The sequence below is a fragment of the Apodemus sylvaticus genome, chromosome 6, assembly GCF_947179515.1.
Source record: "Apodemus sylvaticus chromosome 6, mApoSyl1.1, whole genome shotgun sequence".
Classification (NCBI taxonomy): Eukaryota; Metazoa; Chordata; class Mammalia; order Rodentia; family Muridae; genus Apodemus; species Apodemus sylvaticus.
Window position 1 is genome coordinate 56,041,983 of NC_067477.1, and position 18,737 is coordinate 56,060,719.

Here is an 18,737-nt window from a genome sequence, read left to right on the forward strand (position 1 = left end):
CAGGAATATGCTTTGAGGAGACTATAGTATGGGGGAAGGAAGTGCCTCTGTGGGCCCATGCTGAGGCCTCCAGTCCCAATGAGGTACCAGCCACAAGACAGTATAGTATAGAATAGAGTTTGGGAGGGAAGTTGAGAGAGTAGAAACAGAGTGAGAGAGAGAGAGGAGAGAGAGAGAGAGAGAGAGAGAGAGAGAGAGAGAGAGAGAGAGAGAGAGAGAGAGAGAAGCTGGCCATGAGCACATGGAGAGAGAGGGGAGGGGAGAGAGCTAGAGAGCCCGGAAGAGGATAAGAGGGCAGGACCAAGAGGAGATCAGAAGAGAGCAAAAGCAAGAGAGTAAGGAGGTGGAACACAGCCCCCTTTTATATTGAGTCAGGCATGCCAGGCTGTTGCCAGGTAACTGTGGAATGGAGCCTAGACTAACAGCTAGATTTGTTAAACAGTACATAGATTAATAGAAGATAATGTTGATATATATAGTGTTTAGCAAATATTCCATTTCTATCACATCTTTCTGTCTGTTGTAACATCTTATTTCATTAATCCTCATGAAGATTCACTGAGTAAGCCAAGCTCAGGGACACACACCTGTACTTCTAGCACCTAAGGGAAGGTGGATAGATCAGAAGGTTCAGGAGTTCAAGATCAACTAAGCTACATGGTAAGTATGAGGCAAGCCTGAACTGCATGAAACTCCAATTTTTGATAAAAGCAATATACTCTACAATATAGACAAGGTTTCTATTATCTACACCAGGACCTTTCAGACATTCTCCATTTGTGATCCATTTTCACAAGAAAATTTTGTGGATTGTCAGGTACATTGAAGATAAAATAGCAACATACCCATAACAAGTCCCAGATAAGTTTATTTTTAAACAATTCACATATCACATGATGCTCCAGAAGAAGGAAGGAGAGGCCCCTGGAGCATGTAGCAGTGTAGGGGAATACCAGGACAGGGAAGCAGGAGGGGTTTGATTGGGGAACAGGGGGAGGGAAGAGGGCTTATGGGACCTTTAGAGAAGGGGGAACCAGGAAAAGGGAAATCATTTGAAATGTAAATAGAGAATATATCTAATAAAAGATGGATTTACTTAAAAATCCATTTTTTTTTTTTGCTCATTGATAATGAAAGCAGACTTCTGTACTAATGTGCTAGATGTCGTTGTTTATGTTTGAATGAAGAATCTCATCATTGCTGAATATTTTAACACTGCAGGGCAAAAAGAGCTCTCAATGTTTTCCAGAGTTGATCATTAATATTGAGAATGTTGCTTTGCTTATAAATGTAGTATAAAAGGGCAGATGTATGTTTAGTAGCCTTTTCAGAAATTCTTGGAAATTATAACCTAATCCCCAATTACAAAATTGATATGACATTTTTTTTAATGAAACTCAAGTCAGCAAGTCAAGCAGTCGTTTGTAGAGTGTAACATTTAACACAGCACAGTTGATATGTTTTATGTAGCCGTGATGTGAGGTGTGCAGCAGTGAGGAGGGTGCTTTACTAGGCTCATGCTGAGGCATTCCCAGAGGCCTTGAAAGTATCAGCCAAGCAACAGCTCTAGCATAAAATGAAGTTTATTTGGGACATGCAAAGAGGGTCTGGGGAAAGAAGTAGAGGCAGAGAAAGAAAGGGGACAGGGACAGAGAAGGACAGAAAGAGAGAGGAGAGAGAAAGAAGGGAAGTGGCTGGGAAAGATTGAGAGGGGATGGGGAAGTGGGGAAGAGGAGAGAGGGGAGAGAAGAGAGAGGGAGGGAGCCAAGCTCCTCCCTGGCTGTTACTAGGTAACAAGTTGTTGGGTGGAGCCTAGAGGAAATGCTAACAACAGTCAAGAACTTGCTGAGGAATGATAATTTTTTTTTTCTTTCTCATTTTTCTCTTTTTTTTATTCGATATAATTTATTTACATTTCAAATGATTTCCCCTTTTCTAGCCCCCCACTCCCCGAAAGTCCCCTGTCCTCCCACCCACCCCTCCCCACTTCCCCGTTCTGGTTTTGCCGAATACTGTTTCACTGAGTCTTTCCAGAACCAGGGGCCACTCCTCCTTTCTTCTTGTACCTCATTTGATGTGTGGATTATGTTTTGGGTATTCCAGTTTTAACCAACAGTCTTTGTTTTGTATAATTAACCCTTATATTTTTATAAGAAGAGGAGACTTTGCATGTGTAGTGAAAACCTCACAGCTAATAATAACATACAATAGACTCTAACAGGGGCTGAGATATTGCCTGCAGTAGTTTTGGTACACGTGGTAATATGGATGTGTGTTGGAAAGTGCTCGTATGGACTGAGAACCAAGTTGCTCTGTAGTCGCATGGGAAGCCCAGGCAAGCACTAACAAGAATGCTGCAGACTCACTGCATGCTCGATTTGAGATGGATTTTTGGTTGTAATGTGTTATTGTAGTCAAACATTTCAGGGCCTTACATGAGTTCATGACCTCCTGTTTAAGAAGCTGGACTCTAACCTATCAGCCTGAGACACAAGCTGAGTCTTGGGGATCCTTGAGTAAAGTTATCCTCTTTTCTTCTGCATTAATTATAGCTCCCAAGATCCCTAAAGAAAAGATAGAACAAATGTGAAAAATAAAGCAGAGTTCTGAACATTGAGAAAAGAATCTCCATTTAAAATAATACTTTGTGGTAAATTTGGCAAATACCTTTTCAGAAACATCAGGATTAATTGTAATCTAGAATGACTGTTCTTAGTTTTAACTTATTTTTTTTCCAGTGTTAGAATAATTAGATTCGAGGTGACAAGGAAAAGTGGAAAGTGGCGCTATGCATAAAATTTATATTTTGATCACATAATTACAGCATGAAAGAGATTCCTGGTTCTTTCAGGGGCTGGCAATTGTGTTTATCACAAAATATTATACTTTCCAGGGAAGATCTGTTTCAATACTAAAGGAGAGTCTAGAGTGTGTAAATCATCTGTGTCAGATGTCAATTGCGGGAAACTATGTAATGGGTTCTTGAGAAATATGATAGGGAGAAGTGTGTGCTAAACCCCACGGAGAAGTATTATCCTGTTTGAGTAAAATGAAATTTATAGTCCCCTAACGAACATGTGACCATGGAATATTTACTTTCTATATGACTTGTTCTGAGTGTTTTCTATTAGGTTTAAATACCTGTAGGGTCCATAGGAATACTTTTTCTCAGCATTCTTAAAAAGATAAAACATGTGTTTAAAGGAAAGCCACATTAACCTAAGAAATGTCCTGCTGTGCTCAGAGACTCAAGATGGTCTTTTCTCTATGTTAACAGAACACCTAAATCAAAGGCGTTTTTTTGGAAGATCTTCTTTAGAAAAAGATGAGGAAAAAACAGGAAGTCAATGTATGAGGATTGATAGGCACTAGAAAGACATGTTAGAAATAGAAGTAGGACAGTAGAATAATAATTCCTGGTTGTTCTACAACAAATAAGAAGTTAGAATCCAGGGTCAACTATTCATGGGAAAAGCTAAACATGGCCTCCAGTCTGGAGTATTCAGAAACATTGAGGATAGATGTGGGGATCTGCATAGGGATTGAAATACAGAGTTCTCCTTGGAGCTATCCAGTGAAATCTTATAAAACATACTGACAACTTTGTGAGAATGAGGTATCTATATTCCATGACAAATAGTGCAGGATTATGTTTATACTTAACAATGCTGACAATTATGTTAACTCTATTTTCTCATGTAACTTAATACTCCTATTTCTTTTATTGAACACATTAGTAGATACTGTGAACAATTTGTAGCATTCTGAATACTAAAAATAAGAGCTATAAATGTAATTAAGATTTAGCACACATCTGAATCTATTCTCTTTCAGCATGCAGCTAGCCCAAATCTGAACTTTCTGAAACTGTAGGCACATTGGTATCACAAAAAACCTGGCCTAAACCAAGGAGACATGGAAGTTTATTCCTGAAGAACCCTACAATATTAGAAAAATACATCTAGTAACATGTGTCACATTAGCTTGAACATCCTTCAAACTGCACTCTGAGGCACATCCACTTCTTTTTGTTTTAGGTAGAGTCTTACCATGTAGTCTTGGATATCCTGGTACTTGCTATTTATAGCAGACTTGCCTGAAACTCACAAAGATCCTTCTGCTTCTGCTTTCTGAGTCTAGGATTAAAGACATGTGACATCACACCAGCTAAGAGGTGTCCACTTTTGACACCTCTTAACATTTTTAATGAATTTCTTTGGAAGCATACTTAAAGGCATTTTAAGAAATATACTTACTGAGATTGAAAAGCAATTAGAGATTGTTTTATATATACATATATATATACACATACATACACACATATATGTATATATATACATATATGAAAGTCCATCTATGAGAAAAATATGGTAGCCATAGAGATAGTCTAATAAATGATAAATAATAGACTTCCTATAATTAACTAATAAAAACTAAATGATGCACATTATTCTATACAAAAAGATTTTTTTCTTTTACTCATATCACTTAAAGAGTATCTCTGTAAATATAAACAGTCTTATGCTATATTTTACTTTAAAAAGATTTTAGACTAATGATTAAAAGAATGAATTTTTAGCTCCACCAACACAGATAAATTAATAGGTGAACTGATAAATATTTCAAAATGTGCATCATTTAAAGAATTTAGGGAACCTGTATAAGGTTTAGAAGAAAGAGTTCATAGTTTTTCTAGTTGCAATTTTTATATCAGTGTCTACCTTGTGTGGTAACGTGTGCTGTTATAGAGCAGCCTGCCAGAAATGATCACTCAGGCACAGTTGGTGCCAACTGGAGATGTTTGTTTCAGCTGTCTAGGACTACACTCAGGTATTTGGGTCCCAAGCATGGCCCCCAGCATTTAGGTCAAGGAACTTTTAAAGGCATAAGCCACATTCTGCTTTCTGGCTCTGCAGCTGATTTGCACAAGCAGGCAGTTTAACAAAAGCTAAGATAAGTTATCTGGAAAATCTCTGGTTCCTAGAACAGAATTGTGTAATTTTCCATGGGATTCTCCATCAAAGAGATCAAATTCTAATTAAACCTGAAATGACTTCAGCACAATACAAAAGGAAGAAACCTCTGCACTGTCTTGCCTGTGGCGGTTTTATAGTATTTGATATATAGTGTCTCCTGAGTAAAGTACACAATTTTGAATGAAATTCTGACATATAGTAAGAGAATAATTATTTTTTTAATGTTTAGATGGTTTTGAAAAGAATGAGTGGTGCATGCATTTGGTTTTCTGCATATTACATGTACTGATTTCGGAACCTTAGTGTGTCATGAGTGTTTATTATCTACCACTATTTCCTTCATGCTTTCTAGCTTCCCATCTCCGCGACTTCATTTAGAGACATGCTGTAAGGAACCAGCCTTAGTAGCCAGTGGGCCAGGACCTTCTCTCTAAGGGTTGGCTGTGTGCCCCTCCCTGTTTCCATGTTTCCATGGTAAATACAGCAGCCCTTCCATAGAATTTAAATCACCTTATGAAAAGATGGAGTTAGAAGGGCTTTGTTAAGGTAAATCCCTTACCACTCCTCATCTGAAATGTAGCTACTACTATAACTCTCCCTCAGGCCCTGGGCAGAGACCATTACATACTATGGACTTCATTACATACTTACTTACTAAGGGCTCCTCCCTTAATAGTTTATCAGACTGGGCCTGTCAATCACCAGGACCAGAGATATGGTTCGCCTTCCTGAGATGACTCACGGTCCAGGAGCTGGTCTTTGGTTGCAGCTGCTTAGAGAACTTCTCCCTCTAGCACTGCTGAGCCTGCTGGCTTTGCTTGACTAAATCTTCCGCCTTCCTGTGCATGTTTTCCTGACCCTCTGAGGAGACTCTATCCGTGAAGCCCTTTTTCTTGAACTCCACTGGGACTACAGCAACTGCCTTAGGCCCAAGGCACAGCTGTCTTCCTCGTTCCATTCCTTCTTTTGGTACCCACTAGGATGATATCTGACTTGCCTCCCAACTTTTGTTGCTTTTCTCTCAAATGCTAATAAAATCAAATTATTTTGTCAGTGAGACCAAGAATCCCAAAGGGAACCCTCAAGTCCCAAATACCAGTGGTTTTTCCTCAGTGGTAATTTCTAGAGGCTGAAAGCAAAATGTAGTGTCTGCCAGTGTACAAGATTCAGGTTTGGAATCCTAGCCCTTCTTCAAAGTTAAAAACACTTTCCTCAATCCTCCTACCTGTGTTACAGTCTGGTGGTAAACACCCTCTTCCTGCCAAGACAAACAAATATTCTCTCTCTCTCTCTCTCTCTCTCTCTCTCTCTCTCTCTCTCTCTCTCTCCCTCTCCCTCTGTCTCTCTCTGTGTCACACACACACACACACTCTTTGTCACACACACACACTCTTTGTCACACACACACACACACACACACACACACACAGGTCCATGTTCGTGGACCTTTCTCTCAGGCTTCTATGTTCTTCATTCTTTGAACTACTTCTTGCCTGGTATTTGGTCACAGTAACAAGAAAAGTTATGAATATATCATGCCTTCTCTCTAATCGCTTAAATAATTTTTTTTAGAAGCCAGTATTAAGTCTCAAACCCAGGGCCAAGGGACTAAGGACCAACAAATGGCTATTTAACATATCAAATCCACCTGGTTCTCCCAGCTTCCCCCAGTTTCAGGATTCCTCCAGGCTGGGGTACCCTTCCCTTCCCCTTCCCCTTCCCATTCCCCTTCCCCTTCTCCTTCCCCTTCCCATTCCCCTTCCCCTTCTCCTTCCCCTTCCCTTCCCCTTCCCCTCCCCTTCCCCTTCCCCTTCCCCTTCCCCTTCCCCTTCCCCTTCCCCTTCCCCTTCCCCTTCCCCTTCCCCTTCCCCCGAAACTCTATAGCCCAGGGCCTTGAGCTGCTCTCCACTATATAATCCAGTTTGGCTTCCACCACCCACCTCCTTGTATCTTTGCCCTCTTGGCTGCTTCCCCTCTCAGTTTTCCTCACCCTCTGCACACATGCCACCTCAGTTTGGTCATGTTCACTTGGGATGGTCTCACAAGTCTCTCCCTCCGGATATGCTCTCCTACACATCTACAATAAACCTTCTCCTCCACCATTCCTAGGAGTAGTCATGGCCTTTCCTTTTTATTTTGTTTTTTGCTTTTGTTTGTTTGCTTGCTTGCTTGCTTTTTCATTCAGCCAGGTCATAAGAAACTGTGTTCACCCCACCCTGCACTAATACTCCATTCTAATAAGTGCGAGTAGATGTATTCTGTTATTCTCATTCCCACCTTTATCTCACTTTTTAGAAATTCCATTAAATGTCTCAACTTTAGTATTTGCATGCTCTTGTAATTATGCGTTGACTTCCAATGCTAGACCATCAGCCCTTGGAGGAAATGAGCTAGCATTTCCTGCATAGCCTATAACACTGATTTACTCATAGCAGTGTTAAAATTTTAAGTATATATATTCTTTTCTAACCAAGTTTCTTAGGTTAATAATGTTCTTTAGTTAGAGCTCTCAAAATATATAGATATAGATATAGATAGATAGATGGATACAAATAGATATAAATATAGATATAGTTCAGAATCTAATATTTTAATGCATAATAAAAGCACAAACATACACAATTATCAATGGTGTGAATATATATTTATTTATTAGCATACATATGTGATGCATTTTAAATAAAATAAGGATCTTTGAATTCGACATGGTCAAAAGTTTTCCAAATTTGAGATGCTTATATTTTTAAAGAAAGATCACATTGAACACTGACTTGTATGTTTATGCATACAGTCAATACACTTTATATACAGAAAGTCTAAGAATAGACCTAAATTGAAAATTCTGTCTGGGAAAGTAAACATATCCTAACTAAAACAGTGAAAATGTTTGGAGATGAAAGATGATGTTGTAAGAGTCCGTCAAAACACCCCCACTCAATAAGGCCACAGAGACCGAAATCGCTGCAATCTGCAAGAGGTTTATTGTTCCTATGTACACTGGGGTCCCCCAGCACGCAGGCAAGAGGAGACCCTGAGTTCCTAAAGCACACCGTTTTTATGGACATTTTGGCAGGGGATTCAGTGGCCTCCTGAGTTAGACACTGCGATTGGTTGCCCTGAGCAACATTTAAAATTATTGGTCAACTTGAATGGGGAGGTTGTCTCTGCCAATTGGCCCTGTCCTGCCCACCTTGAGGTATTTGTGGTATTTCCTGGCATTGTCTTTTTTGTAGAGTCACTTCCCTCTCTGGCCTCACCCTGGGCATTGTGGTTCTGTTTAGGCCATTTCCTTATCTATCCTCCCCCAGGCAGTGCTGGGCAGAATGCAAAGTTTCTGTCCAGCTTTGAGCCCCCATTCTGGGTTATGGGGAGCTGGCCTGCTGTTTCTGACAGGGTTCTCACATTGTCTTGCCTCTAAGCCATTTGCTAAGAGAGATTTTGCACTTTTAACAGGGAACCTATGACTGTTAGCAGCATCTCTGTGTTTTTGAAGCCTGTGAACCAGCACCTCCCATGACTCCAGTGGATCTCAAAGGCTGAACCTGCAGCATCACAGTCACTCAACAAGAAAGGGTTTATACCACACTAAACAGTGATTTCCTTTCTGGTCCTTGCTCTTACAGGATTTAGTGAAAGTGTCTGCTATCTTTGTTGCACTTGTTGATGGTTTAGATTATTTAGAGTCTAGTGCCTCTCAGCTTGGCATACTGCTATCTAAATGGCTACTAATAATTTTCCCTTTCATATAAATCCATTCAGCATCATGCTTGCTTTGAATGTTAGCACCTACGGTAGATGTTTTTCATATTACAAATAATCCATTTTGCAGCATAATTAATCATCTCTTATGTATGAGCAGTTCCTGAGGAAAAAAATATTCAGTTTTTATCATAGTTAGAATAAGGAAAAGAGCACATTAACAGTGTGGTAACCATGTGTTGACATAATTATATTGATGCTGAAAGTAAAATCATTTGGTGTTATATCCTTTGTTTTGTTTTTTGTTTTGTTTTGTTTATTTATATTGTTTTCTGTGGGAAGTTTTATAAATAAATACAAAATGCCATTCATCTTCAAAGAAAATAAAACACACTATTGCTAAATATAAACCACTTTGAAGAATGCCTATGAGCGTAAGCTATGAGCAAAAGGAGAGAAGAAGGAAAATGAACGTGTCTACTTTCTGGGAAATATAGTCTGTTTTCTGTAGCTTGTAGTCACTGAGCTGAATATAATACCTGATATACTTTGACCTAAGATTTGGCATTATAATACCATCTACAATTTTTTTTGTAATAAATTTGAAGCTTTTCCAACATTTCCCCTAATTTCTAAAGACTTGAGGGCAGCAAGGGTGAGGGTGGGGGACATACCTGTATTTCTTAGAACCTCTTTGTCTACCAAGTTAATGTAAATGATATGTTATCTATGAATCTGTTTTTTAATGGCTGAGTGGATTTATATGACATTCATCTAAGGATCTATCTAAATTAAATACTGTTAAATTAAAATTAAAAGTATACTCATTTGTTTATGTGTATGCTATGTATGTTTAAATATGATATGTAATATTCAATACATGGAATGGAGATTCAGTTTTTAGTGGGGTGAAACGACAAAGGACAAAAGACATGGGGAAGGTACAGTGTAGGTGATGAACTAAGGAGTGATTGGAAATAAAATAATTTACTAGAAAATGTATGAGGGGAATCAGCCAGCATACTGAATAATTAGGACTCTGTAGAACCAGACAGAAACTTGTAGGGCTGAGGAGGACTTTGTAAGAATGTAATATTTTGGAGCCCTAGAAGCTGGAAGACCTTGTAAGACCAAAGAAAGCACCATTGAAGTGACTGTTAAATCGAGGGAAGGTTGACAATGTGGGAGTGGAACACAAACAAGTTATGTGACTGCGTAGTCACTCTCCAGTCATATTTGTATCAATATTTAAAATGTTTGCTGTTTTATTCATATTAAAAATTCATTTTAAAGCAATAAAATAATTAACTTTATCCATCAGATATATCCATCAGAATATATCTTAAAACACACATTTATTTTTATGAATGGCTACTTTAAGGATCCCTCTATCGGATATACTATTCCACACCTTGATTTTTTTGGGACTATCACTAACTGTGAGTGTCATTTTCCTCACGTAAAGCACCCAGGGTATCCTATTAATGACTCATAAAGACATCTGGTAGTTTGCCTCAAATTTTTTCAGTAGGATTTTATGAAGTCTAATAGACTGAGTTGGAAAGCACACCCAAATTGCATCAACCATGACTTCTATTTAAAAGGCTGTCAGAAACATTTGGATTTCAGGATGTTTCTATCTCGGAAAGCTAGTGGATGTAAAACTCGAGTTCACTCATTACGGCCCAATGGAAATCTGCCTATGGAAACTCTCTTGATCAAAGACTCACCTTTGCCATACAAGATATTAATGAGCTCTGCTTTTCACTCCTTCCAGTTCCTAGTAAAAGGCTCAACCTCTACAGTCATGATGAAATGTACAGTAAGAAGCCAATAAACATGAAAGAATCTGCAGGAGCTTAAAATTAGAGATCACTGAAGAGAACCAGTTTTTCATGCTGTAAACAGTTCTTCCAGATGTTTGTTACAAGATATTTAATGCTAATAAAATTAGAGATAGAAATACTATATAAAATCCATGTAAGTGTAAGCCATGCCAAAAGCTGGGTTACATAGTAAATGAGCGATTATGGGCTTATTTTCTCAGTTGAGCAAAAATGATTCTTAAAGTAGACAAGGTACATCCCCTCACATTAAAGTGTCTACTTCAACATCATTTTAAATGCTATTAAAATAAACTGTATTTGTTGCCATTGAGTATTGACTCAGCCCTAGACATTAAGATATTCATAAAGATCATACCCTTATGAACAGAAGAGTTAAGAAGTGTCACCTAAAAGCAACAGGTTGAAGAGTCAATCAAAGCACTTTGATTTCAGAATGTTTTCTCCCCTTGGAAATTTAGGCTTTGTTATTTTGAAAAACAGATACCAATTCATCATGGTGTAATTCTTTCACTTAAAGAGGACCATGAATAGAGGTTGGCCCAATCATACCAATACAAAGAATGAGAATCAGAAAACTATAAAGGAAGCATAACATTGGGACAAAACTTGTAGGGTAAAGAAAACGTGTTAGTAATGAATTTCAAACTGCAATCAACTTGTAGTTTGTGTATCCCTCTATCCAAAGGAATGAATATGTATGTCTGATGGTTAAAGCGTAACTTTTGTAAACCATGAAGATATTAATTGCAATAAGCATATTACATATGAAATATTTCTGAACTTAGGATTTTTTTCATCGCTTCTCTGCCTTTTGGCTAAGATCAAGTGTAGGATTTTTTTCTTCATATACCTACTAGCTGGAGATGTCTGGCCTACTGTTCAAAATGGAAGTAAGTGTTAATGGTAAAATGCATATAAACTATTCAATTTCCAAGGATGTCACATACTATACGGAAATGTCTTTGTTAGCATTTATTTTGTAAAAGAGGGATCAGAAACGAGTTTGTAAATACTTAAGTCATCACATAAATAACTCTTGAAAAGACAGCTGGACAATAATTGGACAGTTTTAGATGAGTAGCAGAGATATAAGCAAAGTACACTTTGATTTTAAAAAACAATAATATATTTTAAGAATCATGAACATTTTGTGCTCTCTTTGCCAATACATACATTAAAATTGGAATAATCCATAGATTAGCAATGACACCTCCTGTGCAAGCTCAGTATAAAAGACCATGAAGTCTTCATATTTCATATATATTATATAATAAAGCATTTAAATAAACATGGGCTTGAAAACAAAATGAGGCAATCCTGTTTAACTCTATAAAATTCTTTATTTTTTACTAAAAAAATAAATCTTTATTCAATAAAGAATTATGACAATCTTTAACATAATATTGGTAACATTAATGGAATCTATTCTTAAATTTTAATGGGATGTGGAATGGGGATTGAACATGTGCTGAGCTACCCTTTAGTTGTGGGTCTGCCAAGAGTACAGAGGGTCCTTCTTAGGGAGACCTAGGTGACAAGGATCAGTAATGATGGCTTCTACCCATAGTGGGTGTTGATGAGAGAGACAGTCCTTGTTTGTCTAAACTGTTTATTCATGGTGGAAAGGATACATATGACTTACTCAGACCTTTTCCAGAAAGGAATATCCAGTAAGAGAAGCTTACTGACTAAACCCTCAAGGCAGCCCATCTAGATACTCCATAAGCATGGAGAACCCTGGGCCCTATGCTACATAACTAAATATCATGGTCCTCTTAATGACTTGTAGTAGTCAAATACTCCAGGATAAGAATCTTGTCTGGAGCAGATTCAAATGCCTTCTGCTCTCAATTATGAGGATTGCCAGGATTCCTTAATCTTCTTGGTCTTATCAGTTTTACTGTCTGGTGACATGGTACCAGTTGGCCCACAAAACATTAACAGTATCTAATCTTAAATCTTTAATGGGGTCTGGGATGGAGATTGAACATGTGTTGGGTTACCTTTTATCACTTAACACTTTAGGGAAGAGAATGGTTACCACACAGAGCACTTCAATATAGAAATAGTAAATAGGACTAATGACATAGACATTAAAGGTAACTACTAAACATTAGAGTTAATTCTTGGAATCTTAAGACTTACCCCAATAAACCATCTGTCATTTGTTGTTTTCTTACCTTAAAGGCAATAGGGAAATTCTGTTTTAAATAAGTATTATTAAGTTTGTAGGACCTTTCTAGCTTAGTGTAGAAAAAAAAAACCAAAATTATAACATTTTATCGTTAATTTCTTTGACATTAATATGTTTATCTATTTCACATACTTCTATATTCATTTAGTCCCCAAAACAACTTTGTAAAATGTCCTCATGATCTATAGTTTAAGTAAGTAAAGAGACTTCTTTTAAGTATGTGTTGAGGGCATAGTACAAAGGTCTTTGTGCCCATATCAGAAACATCAGAAATGGTAAGCACACAGGATTATCTTTCCAATTGAAAGAATGAAAAATTCATTATTCCATCCAGAAAACTGATTAATACCCTGGGATTATCTACATTACCTGATGAGCCAGTCCATATCAAGCTATTACAACCCTGACCAAAAATGGCTATAAATCCAAATGACCCTTACAGGAAGGGGTTCCCCCAAACTCTCACATCCAGAACCAGAGTTGGCTAATAACCCAAAAGACCTCTGTGCTATCTGTATTACTGAGACCAGATCAGACCCTTAGACCCTTAAGGTAGTACAGGTAGCCCATCTCTAGAACCCATCTTTTTAGAGTAAATGACATATATACTGAGTCCAGTTTTGATGCAATTATGCTTATTACATATTATATTTAATATTTAACTCTGTAGTTTTTGTTGTTTGCTCACTCTATGCCTGTTTAAGGTGTAGTCTCACCCTGCTGCTGAGGCTAATCTCTAGACTTCAGTGAGCTTCATGCCTTTATCTCTTGATTGCTGGGATTACAGGTGTGTACCCCAAGGATTGTCTCAAACTATGGAAGTTTGTGTGTGTTCTGTGCATCTGACTGTGCAGATACATATATAAATACATGTGTGTGCAGTCCAAAGCAGTATCTTCTTTCATCATTCTGCCTTACTTCCTGAAATCATCCCACTGATTCTGAAGCTCGCAATTTCACATAATGATGAGATGGTCTGCTAGCTTGTAGGATCTGATTGTCCCTGTCTCACAAAAGCAGTTTGAGGCAAGCAAAGCTTTTATGTTGGTACCGGAGATTTGGACTCAGACCCTCATGCTTGATGTGGACAATCTCTTACCAACCAAGCGAGCGACCCTCCTCTACAGCTACATTGTTTTTAAATAATAAAAAGTGTATATGTTTTATGGAGTTCTTACTAAGAAACGGATGTGATATCAAGAAGATTAAAAGCAACATACTTCATTATAACCAGCTCTATGAATGTTCACAGACATTGGATCCCAAAGTCGCAAAATCTAAAAGATACTAAAAGCTAGCCACTGAAAAAACAATGACTCAAAATGACATCAGGGGAGAAAAGGCAGAGCCTGTTTTAGTCAGAATATTGATCTATGGTTTATTTTTTGATAAGGTTTTGTCTGGCTTTGGCATTAGTGTGATAATGGCTTCACAAAATATTTAGGAAATGTTCCTTCATGTTCTAGTTTACAAAATACTCTGAGGGATTTTGGTGTATGCTGTCCTTTGAAGATCTGGGATAATTCTGCACTGAAGTTATCGGGCCTTGGATAGTGATTGCTTATTTTCATGGTTTATGTTGTGAGATTTTTTTTTAAATTACTGCTTCTATCTCATTGGATGACAGGGTCTTTTAAAAGCATATATTTCATCTTGATTTAGCTCACCAGCGCTAGCAGAGGAGCTATAGGCAATTGATAGTTACAGGAACATGGAAAATGAGTTTTCTTTAAGAAAGTGGAACACTACAAATCCAAGAATATATGAGCAGGACCAGTTAGACGTAATGGGTGTTAAAATACAACCAATCAACCAAACATCAGCAGCAGCAATAACAACAACAACAAAAACAATAGCAAAATAACCACTAATTTGGGTTGTGTAGAAAGTGGTGATAGATATAGGAGAAGTATTTGAAGATGGGATGTATATGATCAAAACACAAAATTCCCAGAGATAGAATACCCATTTAATTAAAAAATAAAATATAATAGAAAGGACAGAGCTAGGCATTCAGCCAGGAGCAGCATTTATACAATCGCAATGTTGCTGCTAGTATTTTCTTGTGGACATGAATCGTCTCTGCAGAAAAGAAAATCATATAATTTTAAGCTTCAAAGTATAGAAAAAGAATCAACATTTACTAAGGGACAGAAACACAATGAACTTTAAAGAAAAAGCAATAGAAATATATTCTTTGAGCTCTTTGTTGCCAAACAGGAGGAAATAGTGACTTTGTTTAAGGCCATTAAAGATAGACCCGACCATGCCAGAAGGTAAGACAGAAATATATAAACTGGCCTGGTAGCTGTGCAGAAGAATTGTATAGAATGTTTATAGATTAATCTGAATTATTGAATTTTTAACACCATTTAGCAGATTATGTAGAAACTTAAAACATAAAAAAAATAATTAACAAACTGTTAGAAGAATTTATTAGCACACAGAAAAACAAGTAAACAGACTTTAGAAAAGAATTTTTAAAATGTTGAAGATATGTGAAGTAAGGATTTAAGGAAGACAAAAGAAGGTTTATTTGAAGAACTGGTGATGAGTAGAGCTGATGATGAGACTGCTCCAAGATATCACAGATGAAAGAGGAGTGCAAACGGGCAGCTCTATTCACAGCCTACAACTGAGCACATGCCTGGAAACACTGCGTAGAGCCATAGGTATCAAAACAAAATCATTTTGAAAGGAGCTAGAAAGAACAAGTAGCTCAAAATGTAAGGCTTTGAAATAAATTTTGAGTAAGATGACTATCCAAAGGCAGTGGAACTGTGTGTTGACAAAAAAAAAAAAAAAAAAAAAAAAAAAAAAAAAAAAGCCAGCCTATAAAAAGTGTGCCTTAAAAATACTTAAATAAGGAAAATATGTCTTTGAATATTAGTAACATAGAGATAGGCAAAGATGTGATACAGAGTTCAGAATGGTGACTACAGAAATATAGAACGTGTTCACAGGTCACAGGCCTTGATGCATTAAGGAATATGGGGCTAATGATGTCAGGATAGAAATATTAACATTACACCTGATATGTAGTAGACCTTTAAAAGCAAGAAAGAATTGAAATTCATGAGTCAGTAACATATGTTAGGATGAGAGTTAAAGAATAAAAAATTTTCAGAGCTAGTTCCTTTCAAATACTGTGATGATAGAATCAAAATATTAGAAAGAGTAGTTAAATCCCAACTAGCAGCAAGGTAGGAGTTGGATAATTGAATAAATCCAACAAAAAGAAGGCAATCGAAAACAAAACTAGAAAAAATACAAAATGAGAACAAACAATCTTATTCAAAGACGTAAATGAATGGAATACTGTTACTATTAGGCGTTTATCTCCATGCAGAGAATTGCCACACACTCTGGAAGTGACAGCAGATAGGACCAGTCTCATCTGAAGAGATGTCTGTGAAATGTAAGGATGCCGAATGTTTCATAAAACTCAGAATGTGAAATGCAAATATTAGATAAATGAATGAGTAGATACATTAATAATATTGAAATAAACTCTTAAAAACGAAATCTTAGAGATAAACATGAGTTTGCAGTATTAAAACATGAAATTATAAAATTTAAAATGTACATGATTTGTAACTTTAATTTTTTTCAAATTCTATTTTTAATGATGGTTTTTAAACACTTTAACCTTCCTTGTAGCCTACCATCCACCAGAGGTAATAGAAAAGAAAAGGATATGGGGCAAGAGGACCTGTTTAGAAAGGTCCTTTGGAGCAACTCCCATCTGTGTTTTCTGGAAACAGACAGCTCAGTTCACAGCAACAAACTGCAGCATAAAGATACCAAATAAGTGAGTTATTACAGTGGAAATGAAAATCATTTTAAGCTGAGGTATAATTTTCAAAGTTTGCTTAAGGTTTATACATGAATACTGAGGACTTTAAGTCCAAGGAAATCAAAATACTTCCTTAAAAAAAAAAGCCTTTTACTAGTTTGTCTTAAGTATTTTAGGAGCCAGTAAGCATCAGATCCACAAACTAAGCTCAACAAGTGATAAATTATAATATACGGATGAAACAGAACTCTTTCTTCTGCACATTCTTAGACAAGTTTAACGTCCTGTCTTGATTGTTTGTACATTTGTAACCTCATCAGTGACTTACTGTGTAAACGAATAATCATGACAATTGTGTTGTTTTCTGGAAGCAACTAGAAGGAAACAAAGAACTTTTTGTTGTTATTTTGCCTGAAAATGTTTTTTTGTAAAACATTGAGTCTTATTTATTGTCCACACAGAGAAAAACTTCATTTCCTGGGTCAGTTTAAATATATTCTCCACCCACCTCTTATCCTGGTTCCCTGTAACATGTGTCATTAAAAATACCCCCTCATAATCGAAGAGCCAAGGAGTTCGCTGTTTTGAAAGCCTCATCTGTTTTAACCTGTCTTTTCCCAGATCCTCCAGCTGTGGAACCAGCATTCTTGGAAATCCGCCAAGGACAGGACAGAAGTGTGACCATGAGCTGTAGGGTCCTGAGAGCCTATCCAATACGTGTGCTGACCTATGAGTGGCGTCTGGGCAATAAATTATTACGGAGCGGTCAGTTTGACTCTCAGGAGTATACAGAGTACCCACTAAAGAGTCTTTCCAATGAAAACTACGGCGTTTATAACTGCAGCATCATAAATGAAGCTGGAGCAGGGAGATGCAGCTTCCTTGTTACAGGTAGGACACTAAATTACTTTGTTTTAAAAAATATATGGCATTAGAGCAATGGATCTTAGGCTTACATGGATGTTAGAATGAAATCACTTTGTAAACAGATAGGTTTGTACATTTACAATTTGGCTGTTTTGCTTGATTACTTTCAGGGCAAGTCTGCCTTTTGTGTGAGAACAATGTCTGGGCCTATAAAAGAACACAGATGTTTATCTGAATTCCAAAGGAGTGCAGAAGTTGTGATTTTGTTCATTTCAGTGTTCACAGCTGATTGTGGTCAGTAGTATTACTGTGCTGAGATCTCAGGTGTAGATAGACACCTGGGCTGCTGGCTTTTATGAGGAGCAAAAGTGTTTTGTTTTCTCACTACTTTTTGCCTCCCAATGTCCAAGACTTTCTGTGTGTTCCTCACCTGTCACATGTTCTCAGATATTTCGAGGTGAACAATAAACTATACACAAAGTATGACAAATGGGGAGAACTGATGAGTTTTAATGTCTTAAACAATTGAATGTCCAATTTGTATAATTTTAGGCCTTTGCTAAAGTTATCATGATATTCTCTATGCTACGGTAAATATGTTCTTTTGCTATTTTGAACCAGAGTTTTGATTTTTTTGGGGTTTTGGGTTTGTTTTTTTTGTTCGTTTGTTTGTATTTTTCTGACACAGGGTTTCTCTGTATAGCCCTGGCTGTCCTGGAACTCACTCTGTAGCCCAGGCTGGCCTCGAACTCAAAAATCCGCCTGCTTCTGCCTCCCAAGTGCTGGGATTAAAGGCGTGCGCCACCACCGCCTGGCAAGTTTTGAAATATATTAAAAGGAAATTACCTTTTTGATGTTTTTTTTTCTTTTAGTAAAATTACATTTAACTGTTAGATCATTCGTAATATTGAATGAGGAAGCAGGCCCCTGTGCCATCTTTGAAAACCTGTAATAAAAAAAAAATGAAAATGCTCTGGAATGAAAACATGTTCATTAATAAGAAATCCAGGTGCTAAGTTCTGGTTATAAGAAATCTCTCTCAAGCTGGACTTTCTTTGAGCTATTTTTGCTTCCTGAAACATTATATTCAAGAGATAAAATTCACTTTACTACCAAGGAATATGAAGTCGTTTTTCCACTGGACTCTCCTTTTGATTTTGCAAGATTCTTTTATTTTGGCCCATGTCATTGAAAAACCTTTTATAATTTGACTCTTAAAGCAGACTATTAAGCCAACATTTCCTAGAACAGTGTGTTTCACTTGAGCGAGGAGCATTGTCAGTGTAGTGAAATATTAACAACTGGACTGTTGTCTGTTATTCCAAAGGAGACTTATAAAATGCTGTTTACTCTCCACC

At 37.1% G+C, this 18,737-nt stretch overlaps 1 protein-coding gene across 1 annotated transcript in view; it reads left to right on the top strand.

The window, feature by feature from the left end:
- Nucleotides 1–18,737, top strand: part of Mdga2 (MAM domain containing glycosylphosphatidylinositol anchor 2) — a 788,307-nt gene that overhangs the window by 681,652 nt on the left and 87,918 nt on the right. Inside the window, exon 9 of the mRNA XM_052185765.1 lies at nucleotides 17,134–17,403. Coding sequence (XP_052041725.1) covers nucleotides 17,134–17,403 — 270 coding nt within the window. The remainder of the gene's footprint in view (nucleotides 1–17,133; nucleotides 17,404–18,737) is intronic.